Genomic DNA, 17,194 nt, shown 5'->3' on the forward strand with positions numbered 1-17,194 from the left:
TCTACAGGAAGTGAGCATGTTACCACCCGCCGTCAGGCCAGAGACCACGTCCATCTGACTCATAGTGCCCTAATCCCCCACACCACCTAATCTGACTCAGAGTAATAGGATCTGATTCCGACTGGGATCGCATTAATTCTGGTGCCAATGCATGTAATCCACACCAGTCTCACTGCCGTGGGATAAAGTAAGAACTGGAATAACATCCTTATTATTGTCTTTATTATGTCTTCCAGCGTTCTCCAATATCCAAGATGGGGCTGAAGGATGTTCTTTTGTTGTCTCTGTAACAGACCATTGGTGGATAATGAGCTTTCTTTGTGTGTAGGTAGTCGATATGAAACGGTGATTTAGGTTAGCCCAGAGGATACTTCACAGTAATTGGTAGCATCTTTGATAGCTATTCCCACATGAAATCCCCTCTCTTGTTGTTGGCCTAGATTTGTTTGAGACAGTGACAGTACAAAATTCACAGCACAATAATACTCAACCATGTCATCAAAGTCAATATGCTTCCTGTAACAGTCCACTGTTTAAAAAAGGTTCAGAATAGTCCAAACGATTCAGAAGGGTTCAAATTATAGTCCTTTATGAACCTCCAAAGATCAATAGTTGTATATCTATAGTGCCTAATCTAGTGGTATAATCCTATGACGGTTCCCTTAGACCTATAGCATATAGAAACACAGGTTCAAATAGCCTCCTGTGCTTCCATATGCCTAATGAACTCTCCTTTACATGCCAGAGATTAGGTATAACCTCTTCATAATCTGGGTGGAAAATGCTTCCTGAGCCGTAAGCATCAAGCTGGTGTTTACAAACCCAAGCATCTGGAAGGATTGATGTGGCCCCTCCTTAACCTTCATGTGCAAATTGATTTTTAACGCTTTCCTTCTTTGGTGCAGTAAACTGGAACAGCTTTCAGGGCATCGTTGTGTAGACAATTCTTAAACTGTGAAGTTGTATGCTTTCTTCAGTGTGTTTTCAACCCTTCAACCCAACAGTTACATTGTACATGCATCAGTTCTAATAACACATACATGTTAACGTCATCAAATTGTATATGAATAGTAGCCAACACATGACATGTTAATAAGGTGATAGTAATGCTATTGCTTCTTCTATTTCACCCTCAGGTCTTTTTAAACCATTCCTCATATCTCTCTGGTTTCCGAGTTGGACATTTCAAACCCGACGCCACCTCTAAGTCATGAATATAGATCTCATATTGAGGGTAATTGAGCATGGGGATAGGTCTAGACGCCTTCATTTCTCTACAGCTACGAGACGTAGCTGGCCTGGAGAACCATAATATATTCCAGTGTATGGTTCATAGGGCAGGAGAAGCCTTGCTTGAAATGAGACTGTAGCATCTCCCAACAGTTACACAGGGTTGATTCTGCAAGTCGTTGCTGAGTTTTATTCTAAAGCCATAGCTTTTGAGGTGTATCATTGCTCCAAGGCAGAACTGCAATTGGATTATTCACATATGAATTTAATCTAGTGATATAACAGCACAGGCGGTTGGTGGCACCTTCATTTGGGAGGATGGGTTTGTGGTAAAGGCTGGAGGGGAATCAGTGGAATGGTATCAAATACATCAAACACTGGTTTCCATGTGTTTGATGTCATTCCATTCTCGCCGTTCCAGCCATTATTATGTGCCATCCTCCCCTCAGCAGCCTGCACTGTTTAACAGGTCACAGATATCAGAACACAGCTACCTGATACTGACTTTTCCCACATATTTTTATATTCTAGAGCAACAACAAAAACAGGGCATTTGCATACTGTATATTGGAAGGCATTTCAGTTCTTCTTCAAATACAGTGCAAAGCTGTGTGTAAAAAAAAGAAATAAAAAAAAGAAACTACAATAATTTCAAAGCTTTAAAGGGGGTGATGTGTTGTCATGTGAATGGGGTGGGTATAGTGCTGCTGGCATTAGAGGGGGATTTGCATGGTCATGTGAATGGGGTGGGTATAGTGCTGCTGGCATTAGAGGGGGATTTGCATGGTCATGTGAATGGGGTGGGTATAGTTCTGCTGGCATTAGAGGGGGATTTGCATGGTCATGTGAATGGGGTGGGTATAGTGCTGCTGGCATTAGAGGGGGATTTGCATGGTCATGTGAATGGGGTGGGTATAGTTCTGCTGGCATTAGAGGGGGATTTGCATGGTCATGTGAATGGGGTGGGTATAGTGCTGCTGGCATTAGAGGGGGATTTGCATGGTCATGTGAATGAGGTGGCTATAGTGCTGCTGGCATTAGAGGGGGGTTTGCATGGTCATGTGAATGGGGTGGGTATAGTGCTGCTGGCATTAGAGGGGGATTTGCATGGTCATGTGAATGGGGTGGGTATAGTTCTGCTGGCATTAGAGGGGGGTTTGCATGGTCATGTGAATGGGGTGGGTATAGTGCTGCTGGCATTAGAGGGGGATTTGCATGGTCATGTGAATGAGGTGGCTATAGTGCTGCTGGCATTAGAGGGGGATTTGCATGGTCATGTGAATGAGGTGGCTATAGTGCTGCTGGCATTAGAGGGGGGTTTGCATGGTCATGTGAATGGGGTGGGTATAGTGCTGCTCGCATTAGAGGGGGGTTTGCATTGTCATGTGAATGGGGTGGGTATAGTGCTGCTGGCATTAAAGGGGGGTTTGCATGGTCATGTGAATGGGGTGGGTATAGTGCTGCTGGTATTAGAGGGGGGTTTGCATGGTCATGTGAATGGGGTGGGTATAGTGCTGCTGGCATTAGAGGGGGGTTTGCATGGTCATGTGAATGGGGTGGGTATAGTGCTGCTGGCATTAGAGGGGGGTTTGCATTGTCATGTAAATGGGGTGGGTATAGTGCTTCTGGCATTAAAGGGGGTGATGCATTGTCATGTCAATGAGGTGGGTATAGTGCTGCTGGCATTAAAGGGGGTGATGCATTGTCATGTGAATGGGGTGGGTATAGTGCTGCTGGCATTAAAGGGGGTGATGCATGGTCATGTCATTGAGGTGGGTATAGTGCTGCTGGCATTAAAGGGGGTGATGCATTGTCATGTGAATGGGGTGGGTATAGTGCTTCTGGCATTAAAGGGGGGTTTGCATGGTGATGTCAATGAGGTGGGTATAGTGCTGCTGGCATTAAAGGGGGTGATGCATTGTCATGTAAATGGGGTGGGTATAGTGCTGCTGGCATTAAAGGGGGTGATGCATGGTCATGTCAATGAGGTGGGTATAGTCCTGCTGGCATTAAAGGGGGTGATGCATGGTCATGTCAATGAGGTGGGTATAGTGCTGCTGGCATTAAAGGGGGTGATGCATTGTCATGTCAATGAGGTGGGTATAGTGCTGCTGGCATTAAAGGGGGTGATGCATTGTCATGTCAATGAGGTGGGTATAGTGCTGCTGGCATTAAAGGGGGTGATGCATTGTCATGTCAATGAGGTGGGTATAGTGCTGCTGTCATTAAAGGGGGTGATGCATTGTCATGTCAATGGGGTGGGTATAGTGCTGCTGTCATTAAAGGGGGTGATGCATTGTCATGTGAATGGGGTGGGTATAGTGCTGCTGGCATTAAAGGGGGTGATGCATGGTCATGTCAATGAGGTGGGTATAGTGCTGCTGGCATTAAAGGGGGTGATGCATTGTCATGTAAATGGGGTGGGTATAGTGCTGCTGGCATTAAAGGGGGTGATGCATGGTCATGTCAATGAGGTGGGTATAGTGCTGCTGGCATTAAAGGGGGTGATGCATGGTCATGTCAATGAGGTGGGTATAGTGCTGCTGGCATTAAAGGGGGTGATGCATTGTCATGTCAATGAGGTGGGTATAGTGCTGCTGGCATTAAAGGGGGTGATGCATTGTCATGTCAATGAGGTGGGTATAGTGCTGCTGGCATTAAAGGGGGTGATGCATTGTCATGTCAATGAGGTGGGTATAGTGCTGCTGTCATTAAAGGGGGTGATGCATTGTCATGTCAATGGGGTGGGTATAGTGCTGCTGTCATTAAAGGGGGTGATGCATTGTCATGTGAATGGGGTGGGTATAGTGCTGCTGGCATTAAAGGGGGTGATGCATGGTCATGTCAATGAGGTGGGTATAGTGCTGCTGGCATCTCTATTCACATGCTATGGAATGCATGAGCCAGTGGATGGAGCTCTCCATATTTCTGAGTGCTTGGGTTCTCCTCAATACACGAGTGAACAAATTAGTGAGTGGGACTGTCAGACTGGTTTCAGGCACCATTTTCCCCAAGTCCTTATGGGTTAAATGCTATGGCCAGAGGAGCAACCCTGGTAATGTTCACCTGCTTCATAACTAATATTCCATGGTCAACCTAATCAATACCACTGGTTCTATACTCAAAATACTCATACATATTGAGATAGATGCAGAACGGAGGTCATTCTGATATTTTATATGATCAGTTTAGTATATTATCATACTGATGTTACTATATTGCTGCAGTATTGTCTAAACTCAATCTAAAATAGCTTAATCTTGTCCTAACAATACGTTAATTATCAGGATTATTGTAAGGCAACAATCTCTGATCACCTGAGATCCAGCCAACATGTGAAATAATCTGCCAGCATCAAATAGAGCTACAACAGTATTTAGATGCCTCGGCCAATTAGGATGATGTATACAATAGATGTTTGTCTTGTTGATCAACAGGAAGAACTCATCATGCAAATATTTGAAATGTGCACAAACCTTGGTTTATGAGGACAACACACGTGTTTCTCTCTAAGATGATTCATTGCCTGGGGACAAGGGGTTGAACATCCCCTGGAAACTATTTTGCATTGTAACATGGGTGCAGGAATATTGATTTTTATACAGTTAAAAAAGCCTCTATATGAAAATACTACAATTACATTCACCAAGGTGGTATGCTACTATAGCTGGGAGTGAATCAATTAATATTCTACCGTTGCCTTTCATTGCCTATAAAAAAAAAATCCATTCAGCAATGTTACAAAGGCCTACAACAAAACTTGACAATTATATAATATCTAAGCATATTTATAGCCTAACATATTTTTTTATGAATACATTGAATGGAGACTACATTTAAGACATTCTATTGAAAAGGTAATCTCACCATTTTGTAAACTACTTGCTGTCACTCACTGGATATACGTTTTCTTTATTTGCTATGTAATGTATATGCTAAATTCATTTGCAGATTGCACAGGTAAAAATGTAAGTGGTTTACTGATCCAATCACCAATCCATAGTTTAGATTTTGCCAACATATAGCCTACGTCTACAATCCTGAATTCCGCATGACTCCACGCCCTGTTTTCCGGGGACCCACATAGATTTCCAGCCCTTCCACGCTGCTATTACGTTCCGTTCGCGAGCAGAAGCTGGCTGCGGTGTCGTTTTTTCCGATCAGTCGGACCTTGATCAATCTTTTCAACTGTCCTTGTTCTCCAGGTTTTACGCATTTGATTGCAATTGGAATAGCTTGGATTCGTGTGTGACTGTCGATTCCACAATTTCTTTCGACCGAATTGGCTCTGAAGCAATGGATTGACTTCAATTTTCCTTCAACCCCTCCACCAAGTTGAGAAAACAGTCTAACCTGCGGTCTCTCCATACTTCGAGTTCACAAGCCAGCTACATGTTTCATCCGGACAGTTTCAAAAGTAGCTGGTACCGGATGTTTTTAAAAATTTCGTAGGTGAAACATTGAAGTTCTTCGTTTGTCTCGGAAGTGTATGGAAATAGGTGGCAGAGGATTTTAAACACGGATTTTCTCCGGGGTTCTTGAAGCCTGCAAACATTTATTTTTGAAAAGTGATGGCGGAGCGGGGAGCAAGGTTGCTCCTCTCTCTCCTCTGTCTCACCTTTCTTTACCCGGCGACCACCGTGTCAAGACATGCCGAAAAAGGTAAGCGTTACATTAGCTAATCAATTGGCTACTTTAATAATTTGTTGGTATTACAATGTAACGTGTTTCAGATTTTGTTGGGAGTTTCTGTATCGCGTGTACAACAACAGCTCGAGCTACTAGGTCCTGCAATGCACTACTAGCAACCGACATGAAGCATTGACTTGTAGCTTCTAGACATCTGCAGGCTACGCAAGCTAATTAGTCAGATGAATTTCACTCAACTAAGGGCCAATGTTTTTGAACCATTTGATTGTTAGGAGTACTTTTCAGACCACAACACGAACATACAGGTGGTAAATCAAATGAAATGCGGTTGTTTGAGCCATATCAAGTGTTTATTGTATTTATTTGTTTGACCTTTTAGCTATTATGTCTGGATTTGGCTCCCACGTCACGTTTGTCTCTACGGTCATAATTGACAGATTTATTTATTATGCACTGATTTAAAAACTCGGGTAGATACATGTATGGAAATATTTGTCTGTTTATATTTGTCTTGTCTCAAATCGACATTTTGTTGCATTGCATTAGCACAGGTTCAGGTTGCTCTCCTCAAAATCATTACAGTCTCGTAATTAATTGCAACGGGTGGCAAGAACCCGGCTCTATAACAACAAATTAATGACTCTCATTTGGGTTTACTGTCAAGCAATAAGCTAGCATCATCAGTCCGCCAGACATCTCATTACCTGGGCGTCAATACACGTTTGGCTGATGGATAGAAAGTACACAATTTATACCCCCCTTTTTTTGTTAATTGGCTACAGTAGAGTAGCTACTGCAATACGCAATTTTAATTCAGTCTCGTGGTGTTTGTGGTGACTTCAACTTTAGTAGTTTGTTTGTGTGATTTTCATTGTCAAAATGAATGTTGATGAAATAATAAACATAGGTAACGTCTTGACCCCATGTTTCCTGCTTTATAATAGGGAATCTGATAGCCAATACATTCCAAGGACTATGAGCGACTGCGACACATTGAATAGTTATAATGGATATTAAACACACGGCACATGTTGAATAGTTATAATGGATATTAAACACACGGCACATGTTGGAGTGCACACAACACATGGCCGCCTTTATCACATGCTTGGTCTTAGCAAATTCACACCCCTGATAGCCCTGTAAGAGATGAGACGATGTATTTATTTTCAAGCCCTCTGCCGACTATGTTGAAGACTGGAAAATAATAAACAGTTGAGCAATACAACAGTCAGTATGACATTTTTCCCACAAATCCAGTAAAATGTGAAGTTGTTTTTTAGGGGGGAAATGCAGACTAGCTCTCTTTTTAAAGGTTCGCCTCCGTTAAAAGAATGCATGTGAAGTGAACAGCCTTAGTGGAGAGACGGGCCTCTGCTGGCTGTTGTGCTCTCTCTTGTGTCAGGAGGCTGATGAAAGAGTCTCTCCTGCATGAAAAGCGCTCTGCAGCGGTGAAGGGGAGTGGGGGAAAAAAACCTAGGCTTTGCTGGAGATCAGTACAAAAGGGAGAGATGGGGGTAGGGTGGAACTGGCCTGACTCTGTCTGGAAAGTAATAAAACCAGGAGATTAAGGGGTGCAGGGAGTATCCTTTGGGAGCTCTGATTGATTCCAGGGAATTGGACTGAGACCTACACACAGGGAGAGAGTCTCAAATTACTAATTGTGGGGTCCCCCTTTCTGAAAATCTGTTTATTCGAAACACATTTCTCTGAGGTCTCATGTCTTTTGCGAGTAGGTCCACAGATATAACTCGTCTTTATCAAAGTTGTGGGTTTGCAGTGCTAGCTCAAAGGAGATTTAATGTTTCTTCATTCGGTTCCAGCCGCCTCTGGGAATGGGCATACTCGTTGCTTTTTTTTTTGTCCTACTAAAGAATTCAATCTTCACCCACACATAGGAGTAGAGTTCTTCAACATAGCTGCTATCCTATGCCCCGCCCCATAGCGGTTTAAAGTTCCTAAAGCTCAAGTTTGTCTTTGTAAACAGCTCCTTTTATCTGCCTGTCAGAGGAGTGTAAAATCCATTTACGTTCCATTTTAGCTCCATAATCCTGCTGGGAGGGAATTGTGTGCTAATTGTCTCCCCGTGGACAATGCAAATAACTTGGTGAAATGTGTAAACATTTGGCAACCCCCCCTTCTGCTCCCACAAACCACTCTCCAGGGTTGTATCCCCTCTCAGACCACCTCGGCTGCAGGCCTGCAGCAGAGACTTAAAAACAACATCCATTTTCTGTGACGCTCCTAGGATTCTTCTGAGGGCTAAACCACTAAGAACCACATTTTCTCCATTTATTTTGCCAGTGTTCATGGGAGTTTAAAAGTATGTGTATTTTAATATTTCATTGTCTTTATGTGCACTAGGATTTAATGGATGCAACACGTGGCACTATTTCTTGTATTTTTTATATATTTTGTTCCCTTAGTATAAAGGCAATGCCTGTGCATGCTACACTACATTAATGATTCATTTCAAATAAAGGTGTAAATAGAAAACCTGCTGGTAAATGGAAATGGACTTTGGCTGCTCAAATGACCCTTGAGATGATCGGATGAGGCCTTCCCTCCAACTCCTACTGTTGTCACACTGGCATTGATTTCAATAGAGACCTTCCTCACCTGCTGTCTTTCCTATATATCATCTTGTCACACTGGCATCGATTTCAATAGAGACCTTCCTCACCTGCTGTCTTTCTTATATATCATCTTGTCACACTGGCATTGATTTCAATAGAGACCTTCCTCACCTGCTGTCTTTCTTATATATCATCTTGTCACACTGGCATCGATTTCAAAAGAGACCTTCCTCACCTGCTGTCTTTCTTATATATCATCTTGTCACACTGGCATTGATTTCAATAGAGACCTTCCTCACCTGCTGTGTTTCCTATATATCATCTTGTCACACTGGCATCGATTTCAATGGAGACCTCCCTCACCTGCTGTGTTTCCTATATATCATCTTGTCACACTGGCATCGATTTCAATAGAGACCTCCCTCACCTGCTGTCTTTCCTATATTTCACGCAGTTTATGGATAATTTTTTTGTGGGATATAATTGCTCATAAAGTCCTAATGACCTCTTTCCACTGAGAATCGGATAATTGCACGCTTTGGCAAGTGTTTGATTCATCTGGTCGGCTAATGACACCCTCCCTCATTAGGAGATACTGATGTCCTATGGCCAGGGCTGGGGGGGGGGTTGGGCGTGGCGCTGCTCAGTCTCCTCTTCAGTGTAGTTGGGAACTGAAAGATCAGTAGATGGATTCAAATACTCAACATGACTGTGCGCTAGCTGTGCTAATTGCTACATTAGTACATTAGCAATGCGGTGAACTTTTTTGCAGTGATCATTTTCAGTATGTTGTTGTCAACCTACTGGTGAAATGGCATCCAGGGGTTATTGTCGTAATTTACAGGAACTACTGCAGCAGTTTATTTGTAGTTGGCAGGAAGCTAGAAAGATCAATATGCCTTGATAATGGCGTTTCATCTGCAATGGTATCTTTTTTTGAAGGCGGGTAAATATATAACCACCAGCTGTGCCTGCTTTGCTTTCAAGTGGCTTCTGTATTAATCCAAATAGACTATTAGCCCTTTTTTGCTAACTGCCTAATGTGCAAATTAGATGTTGTAAACAAAACCTAAATTGAATCTTGATTGTGAGAATTGTATTCTGATTGGATGACATTACACACAACCAACTGTCAGATTGGATGCTTATCACAGTTCTCTGATTGCTATGCTTTTGTCACTATGTTGATTGTTTCCACCATCAACAAAATGAATAAATAGTAGTGCTCTGGGGTGCAGCCATGGATGCACCATGTATTCCCCCCTATTTAATTCACTGTGGGATGTGCCAGCAAAGGCTCAGATTCATCGATGGGTTACTTCTAGAAACACAACACCCATTCATTACCCAGCACAGCCTACAGGCCAGTCCATAAGACACTCCCTCTTGGTACTGGGTGTATTTTAAAACAATGGTTACATATAAGCAAGATTTACAATATTAGAAGATAATTTTTGCCAGCAGTCATTGTACTGTGTGAATGACATTTGTGTCTATGCTTTGAAAGCTACCCCACAGTGTAGCCAGCGTTGCTATAGAAATGTGAACAGACTGCAGACATGGCAGAGCCCCCGTCATCAACACCGCCACAGAGAAAGTACATGCCTTGGAACCTACATTGTTTGATCACTTCAGTTTCCCACATTAGACATTTTTCTTCAGCTATTGGTCTTGCTCTTGAACGTCTGCGGACTGTACTGATGTAACCTAGTAGGGTTCAGCGGTATCCAGATGTTCATACCTTTTCTGTGCCGTACCGGGGTATACGGTATTACTGAATGTGCACCTAATTTTTTTTTGTATATATAGAAGAGCAAGACAATTTAGGCAACAGGGATCTTGATCCAGGAGAGGATTGAGTGTCTCTGCTGTAACCAAGAAGCTTGATCTTGACTCTATTGAAAATCATTCCGTCGGTATTTCGAATACCCCGGTAAACAGTATATCGCCCAGGCATGTAACCTAGGCCTGCTCCATGTAACCTAGGCCTGCTCCATGTAACCTAGGCCTGCTCCATGTAACCTAGGCCTGCTCCATGTAACCTAGGCGCTCAGACAACAATTTTGTCTGTCCGCATTGACCCCCCTCTTCCAAGAGAGCCAAACTACAAAATCAACCCCCTTCAGAAGGCATTGTTTCTACTCTGAATGTTCCGTGTTACTCAACAAAGTGCTTGTCATCTCTTTTGATTAGGGTGATGAGCAGTGAGGCCTGCCGGTCGGTTGGAGACAGAGAGAGAAGGCTGTTGTGTGTGGAGAGAAGCCAGACTTCTCCCTGCTCCCAGGCCCAGACCAGATCATTGACATGGCTTTGCTATACCCCTGCTGAGATGAAAGGGTTTCTCTGTCTGAGCTGTGGTCTCGTTCTACTGTGGCACAGCACACAGTGAAACATGGCTAGTGCATCGTTCTCCATCATCCACTGCCAGCGTGGCGCCAACTTATTCCCTTCTTTCCAAGGCCTGTTGTTCCTCCGATTCTGGTTGGCCTTTCAAAGTCCTTCAAAGGCTTTTGGAGCAAGCTATCGCTTTTAGCTCCAAATGCTAACTTTAGCCCTAATTACTCCGGGGCAAGCTAGCTAGAACATTATGTGCCTCTGTGTTGCTATTGTAGCTAATGGTCTCTGAGAGAACATGACATGTCTGTGTTTTTATCCGTTACTGTGCATTAAGGTTCAGTGCAGCCTGGCTTACAATGGTACCATTCCCTCTAGTGGCTGTAATTGTGGATCTTTCTATGGCTTTTGGATCAGAGGTATGTGGGATAGTGGCTGGCTATTGAAAACACAGGCTTTAAGGGTGAAATTGAAATGGATATATTGGTGCAGTGTCTGATGGATACAGGAGAGAACCCACAGTCTACCCTCTCTGCTGTCAGAAGGGCATGCATTAGCACCATAGTAAATCTCTAGTGAAGTTATTGGAATAACAAGCATTAGCCTTTGTAGCACATTCATTCACTTTCTGTAATCTAGGTGTGATGCAAGACTGTAGTCACAGTCGTGATGGATGCTGTCATTTCATTCTTTGTTTATAAAGATACAAGGGGAGCCATGCATCCCGATGCCCCATTTGGTAAACAAAGCACACTCGACAACAGCAAAACGACAACAGCAAAATGACTGCAGGAAATGGCTGTTATGCACATGAACATGAGATACGTGCAGTGGCTACGGTTAGCAACGAGACTTTATAAAAAATAACATTTTGTCCCTCCGTACTCGGTGTTCATGCCAAACTTCATAAGCTTTGTGGGCTGTTCCAAAGGCATCTTTCTGCAAACTCGGCAGGACTGCTAGGACAGTTTCCCCCAAATTTCCTCAAACTTTTGGGTTCTGCCCGAGCTCCTGCCGTGGTGTCCCCTGCCAACGGTGGCAGCTGCAGAGGATTATGACACATGCAAGCTGTGCTAGTCAGCGAGGCTCGTCCTAACGAGAAACTAGGTCCTGTTTTACACAGAGCCCATTTAGAGCCCTCTTCCACAATGAGGAAAAAAAGGGGATTGTTCATGGATTTCTACTCTGCAAGTGCCGGAGGAGGCCTGGAAATCTGACCTTGAAGTTTCAAAGCAGATCTATTCTCTTTAGAAGATGAACAATATGGAGTCCATCTTTTTGTTGAGTCGTGGTTCCAAAAACATGGTGTGGTATGATGCTGCTTTGTTCTGAATGCTTTTAAAGCATTTATACGGTTATTTCTCTACACAAGCGTCTCTCTTCTGTAGTGCTAGCATAGGCCTATGTGATAGTTACAATTCAGTCATGTTCTCCATTTTACAGTAAAAGGAACACCGAAGGAAGATTTAAGGGTTAACCTGTTTGGGCTAGGGGGCAGAATTTTCACTTTCGGATGAAAAACGTGCCCAGAGTAAACTTCCTGCTACTCAGGCCCAGATGCTAATATATGCATCTTATTTGTAGTATTGGATAGGAAACACTCTGAAGTTTCTAAAACTGTTTGAATGATGTCTGTGAGTATAACAGAACTCATATGGCAGGCGAAAACCTGAGAAAAATCCAAACAGGAAGTGGGAAATCTGAGGTTTGTAGTTTTTCAACTCATTACCTATCGAATATACAGTGTCTGTGGGGTCATATTGCACTTCCTAAGGCTTTCACTAGATGTCAACAGTCTTTATAACCTTGTTTGAGGCTTCTACTGTGAAGTGGGGGCGAATGAGAGCTGATCGAGTAACAGGTCTGCCAGAGTGGCATGAGTTGATCACGTGCGCTCACGTGAGAGCGACCTGCATTCCATTGCTATTCTAAAGACAAAGGAATTCTCCGGTTGGAACATTATTGAAGATTTATGTTAAAACATCCTAAAGATTGATTCTATATATCGTTTGACATGTTTCTATGGACTGTAACGGAACTTTATGTCTTTGTCTGGACCTAATGATCGCGCGTCATGAATTTGGATTTGTGAACTCAAGGCGCGAACAACAAGGACATATTTGGACATAAATGATGGACTTTATCGAACTAAACAAACATTTATTGTGGAACTGGGAATCCTGGGAGTGCATTCTGATGATCATCAAAGGTAAGTGAATATTTATAATGCTATTTCTGACTTCTGTTGACTCCGCAACATGGCGGGTATCTGTTTGGCTTTTTTTTGTCTCTGAGCGCCGTACTCAGATTTTTGCATGGTTTGCTTTTTCCGTAAAGCTTTTTTTAAATCTGACAAAGTGGTTGCATTAAGGAGAAGTATATCTATAATTCTGTGCATAATACTTGTATCTTTTATCAAAGTTTATTATGAGTATTTCTGTAAATTGATGTGGCTCTGTGCAAATTCAAGGGATGTTTTGGAGGCAAAGCCAAATGTAAACTGAGGTTTTGGATATAAATATGAACTTGATCGAACAAAACATACATGTATTGTGTAACATGTTGTCCCGGGAGTGTCATCTGATGAAGAATATCAAAGGTTAGTGATTAATTTTATCTCTTTCTGCTTTTTGTGACTCCTCACTTTGGTTGGAAAATGGCTGTATGCTTTCTGTGACTAGGTGTTGACCTAACATAATGATATGTTGTGCTTTCGCAGAAAAGCCTTTTTGAAATCAGACACTGTGGTTGGATTAACGAGAAGTTTATTTTTAAAATGGTGTCTAATACTTGTATGTTTGAGAAATTTGAATTATGAGATTTTTGTTTGAATTTGGCGCCCTTCCGCTAGCGGAACCCCGTTCCCAGACAGGTTAACATGACAATGACAAACGTCTCCCTGGCAATTGTTTCATTACTTGAACACTTATCAATTGTAACTCTGGAGAACTTTTAATACCTTTTTTTTAAGGTTCTAAATATCATTCTTGCATCAAGCCTCTCTACATAAATTAAGGATGATTGTAATATTCTCCTGGAAACTATGATTTAATAACTGTAATTTGATTCCACTACACGTTCTGGAGTTTTCCACCCACAGCACGCACACGTTAATTTATCCTCCACTGTTTGTTGGATGCCATCCAGGTTATGAAGAATTAGCCTGAATGGGTTTTGGGAAGTGAGGTCATAAAAGGTACATGCATCAAAATGAATTCATCACTAGTAATTAGACCACTTGAACACGATCAAGCTTGCTCCTCCATTGATGTTTTATTGGCATGGGCATTCTCCAATTTGGCCAGCCTAGTTAACACCGACCCAGCTTGTCAGAATTATTTTAATGGGTTTGCTGGCTTCTCTGTGTCTAAACAATACAAGGGCAGCCCCACAGCGACCTAGTTCGCTGACCAAATGAACTCATTGTTTTCTCTGAAACCTCCGTCTCCGTCTCTGCTCTTGATACACCAGTCATACCCAGTGGTGCTCTGCTTAACATAGTGTGCATGACTGAAATCCACCCCACACTCTCTGTACACCCCCCTCCACTCAAAGGAGCACTTCTTACGCTGGAGGGTGTGGGGCCAGTCCGTCACAGAGGGAGGATTGTGATGGCTGCTTAAATAAACCCCCTGTCATCGTCTTGTGCCCAGCCTATGGCTTTTGGCAGCTTCAGATATGAAGAGGTGTGTGGTTGTGGGTATGTGTATGCGTGCCACCCGTTCTCGGATGAACAGCTGTTTTATCAGAGTTGCACGGCATTAAAAAAACGATTAGTTTACCTGGTCTAGCAGAAGGGTGGGCATAGAAATTAGTTTTGCTTTTGACACAGCCATCAGCAGAGATTTATCTGGTTTAGTTCCTGAGAAGACTGTCAACTAACAGAATTGCGCCCTCAAAGGAGGGAAAGGCAAGCTTTGATTCTACCACTTTGAATCTACCAGTTTTTTATATAGGAGAAGCCTCTCTTAGGCAGAGACAAAATTGTAGATTTGCAGGCAGCTGTGAATAACAAATGAGAGAGATTGGTAGTTGTGTGGTTTGGGCATGTTGCTTTCAAACTGCTCTTAAAGAGCTAAAAGGTGTGTGTGTGTGCCGATTTTTAAATAGTTTACAAGAGCCACAGACATGAAACTTTAAGCCTCAACGTAGCGACTTGTCAAATGCGGAGATGGATCACACTGGAGGTTAGAAACTCTTGACTCTCAGATAAACTACCTGAGAGAACTCCCCTTGCTTTCATGTCTAATTATAGTCTTTTAAATAGTTAATGAGACTCTGTGAATTTGGTGAGCAGGTCCCGCACCATTCCCTTTGAAGTAGCAATGGTTTCCGTCAGAAGTAAAAAAAAAAAAAAATTTTACAAGTAAAGTGGTTAAGTCTTTGTAGTACAATTTCATCTTAACCGCCACCCATTTTGTCTCAAGTGGGTGTAGAACTATTTTAACTTTTGCAAGAAAGTATGTAGGAGTCAGAAATGTCAACTGCCTTGGCAGTGTAATTGTAAGTATTATTTTGGAACTAAAGTTCATCTGCATCCAAAGGACTGCCCGAACACTACATCAGTTAGAGGTAGAGTTCTAGACCAGCGGTTCCCAACCTGTTCTGTTCCGGGGACCAACAAATCACTGTCAAGCTCTTGAGCACCACCATTTGTGCAGTTTTATTTTTTTTACATTATATCTTGGCGGTCAAATTTAGTTAATTTTAGCAATGAATGTAAGAAATTATTATTTATAAACATTTGACATTGTGAAAAGCAATGTTAAATTGCTTATAATACTCCCAGCTGTTATTTTTAGTAGAGAAGGAAAAATGTAAAACAAATGAATTTGTGGGCCGCCTGCAGTACCCCTGCGGACCACCGATGGTCAGGTTGGGAAGCACTGGTCTAGACCAGTTGCTTTTGGTTATGTGACTAATCGAGTTGCAGATGCTGATGAAGCCATTCCAGTGTCTACGTTGTTGTCAGCTTTGGTACACTGTCCCTTTAAATCTGCATCACGTCTCCCTGAACCTCCCAGATTTTGTTGTGATTTCATTTGCTACCATGGCGACCCTGCAACTCCTCCTGGTTGTTTATATTAGCTTGTGTTTCTGTGGGTAAATCCGGACAAGGATGGATGTTCTGTTGTCTCCTGGAGCTCCCCTCCCCTTGTTTCTCTTCAAAGTTGAGCTCAGCTAAAACTAACAGGTCCAGAGTGGTGGCAGAAATGGCTAAATGACAGTCTGAACGTATTTAATGCGCTGTTATGTAATAGAATTGCCCGTCTTTAGTGACTCTTGCCTGGGCCTGAACTCATCAGAGCTGAATAGATCTGTCTGAACACCACTCACAGCAGGTTATTTAGCTTTTCAGTTCCTCTTTAGAAATGGTCAGTTGCACCTCTTTACTATAGAAATGGTTGATTTCGAGCTTTGCTATATGAATGAGCTGATGGTAATGGAACGCGATTGGGCTGGGTAACTCAAGACATTAACTTGTGCATAAAATGTACAGCTTTGGCTGAGGTGCTGACTTGGTGTATTGCCATAATAGAATAGTTTTTTTAATGGATTATGGAGACCAGTCTCTACTGACTTTTGTATACAGTGAGAGGCCCCCTCGGGGACAGGAATGTTGAGGTTTTCAAAGGCATTTTCTTTGAGGTGGCCTCGAGCCTGCGTGAAAATACTACGCTTCCCAGGGGGCCATGCACCGGAGCTCAAGGAGTGATGGGAAAGTGAAGACGGCACCCTAGTTGTCTGAATGAGTACCAGTCTCGTTTCTCATAGGCCGGTACTATTCTATTCTGAGAAGTCTGAATATTTTACATCCATTTTCATGAAAGCCATACAAATATACCAATACACCGACATGAACTCAACAGCACTGATTTCACAGTTGGAAAAATATGTATATTATCTCTGTTTCCTCTATCTAAATACAGATATGACCTTCCTCTGCTGCTTAAAGGGAGGAGGAGGAGAGCGAAACGGAGGAGGGAAGGCCTGCAGAGGTGAGGTTGTTTCAGAGTGATGGAAACCAGCTGCATCGGCTCCCTCTGACTCCCTCAATGTTTTCATTTTTGAACCTTTATTTAACTAGGCAGGTCAGTTAAGAAAAAATTCTTATTTACAATGACAGCCTAGGAACAGTGGGTTAACTGACTTGTTCAGGGGCAAAAACTATAGATTTTTACCTTGTCAGCTCTGGGATTCGATTCAGCAACCTTTCGGGTACTGGCCCAACGCTCTAACCACTAGGCTACCTGCCGCCCCTTAAGCCTGACTTCTGACCCCCTCCCCCATCCTCATGACAGGTCATTTAGTGACAGGAGGCAGCACAGTTAGAAAATGGAGATGGAGAGAGCTCAGCGGGAGCACCTGCAGAATGGCAGCAGCATTCCAACACTGACTGGGCC

General features: G+C 42.8%; 1 protein-coding gene across 1 annotated transcript in view; it reads left to right on the forward strand.

The window, feature by feature from the left end:
• Nucleotides 1–5,142: 5,142 nt before the first annotated feature.
• The window catches only part of LOC139575168 (neogenin-like), a 120,233-nt gene continuing 108,181 nt past the window's right edge, over nucleotides 5,143–17,194 (forward strand). Inside the window, exon 1 of the mRNA XM_071400169.1 lies at nucleotides 5,143–5,892. Coding sequence (XP_071256270.1) covers nucleotides 5,802–5,892 — 91 coding nt within the window. The 5' untranslated portion in view covers nucleotides 5,143–5,801. The remainder of the gene's footprint in view (nucleotides 5,893–17,194) is intronic.

Source organism: Salvelinus alpinus, chromosome 5 (genome assembly GCF_045679555.1).
Source record: "Salvelinus alpinus chromosome 5, SLU_Salpinus.1, whole genome shotgun sequence".
Lineage (NCBI taxonomy): Eukaryota > Metazoa > Chordata > Actinopteri > Salmoniformes > Salmonidae > Salvelinus > Salvelinus alpinus.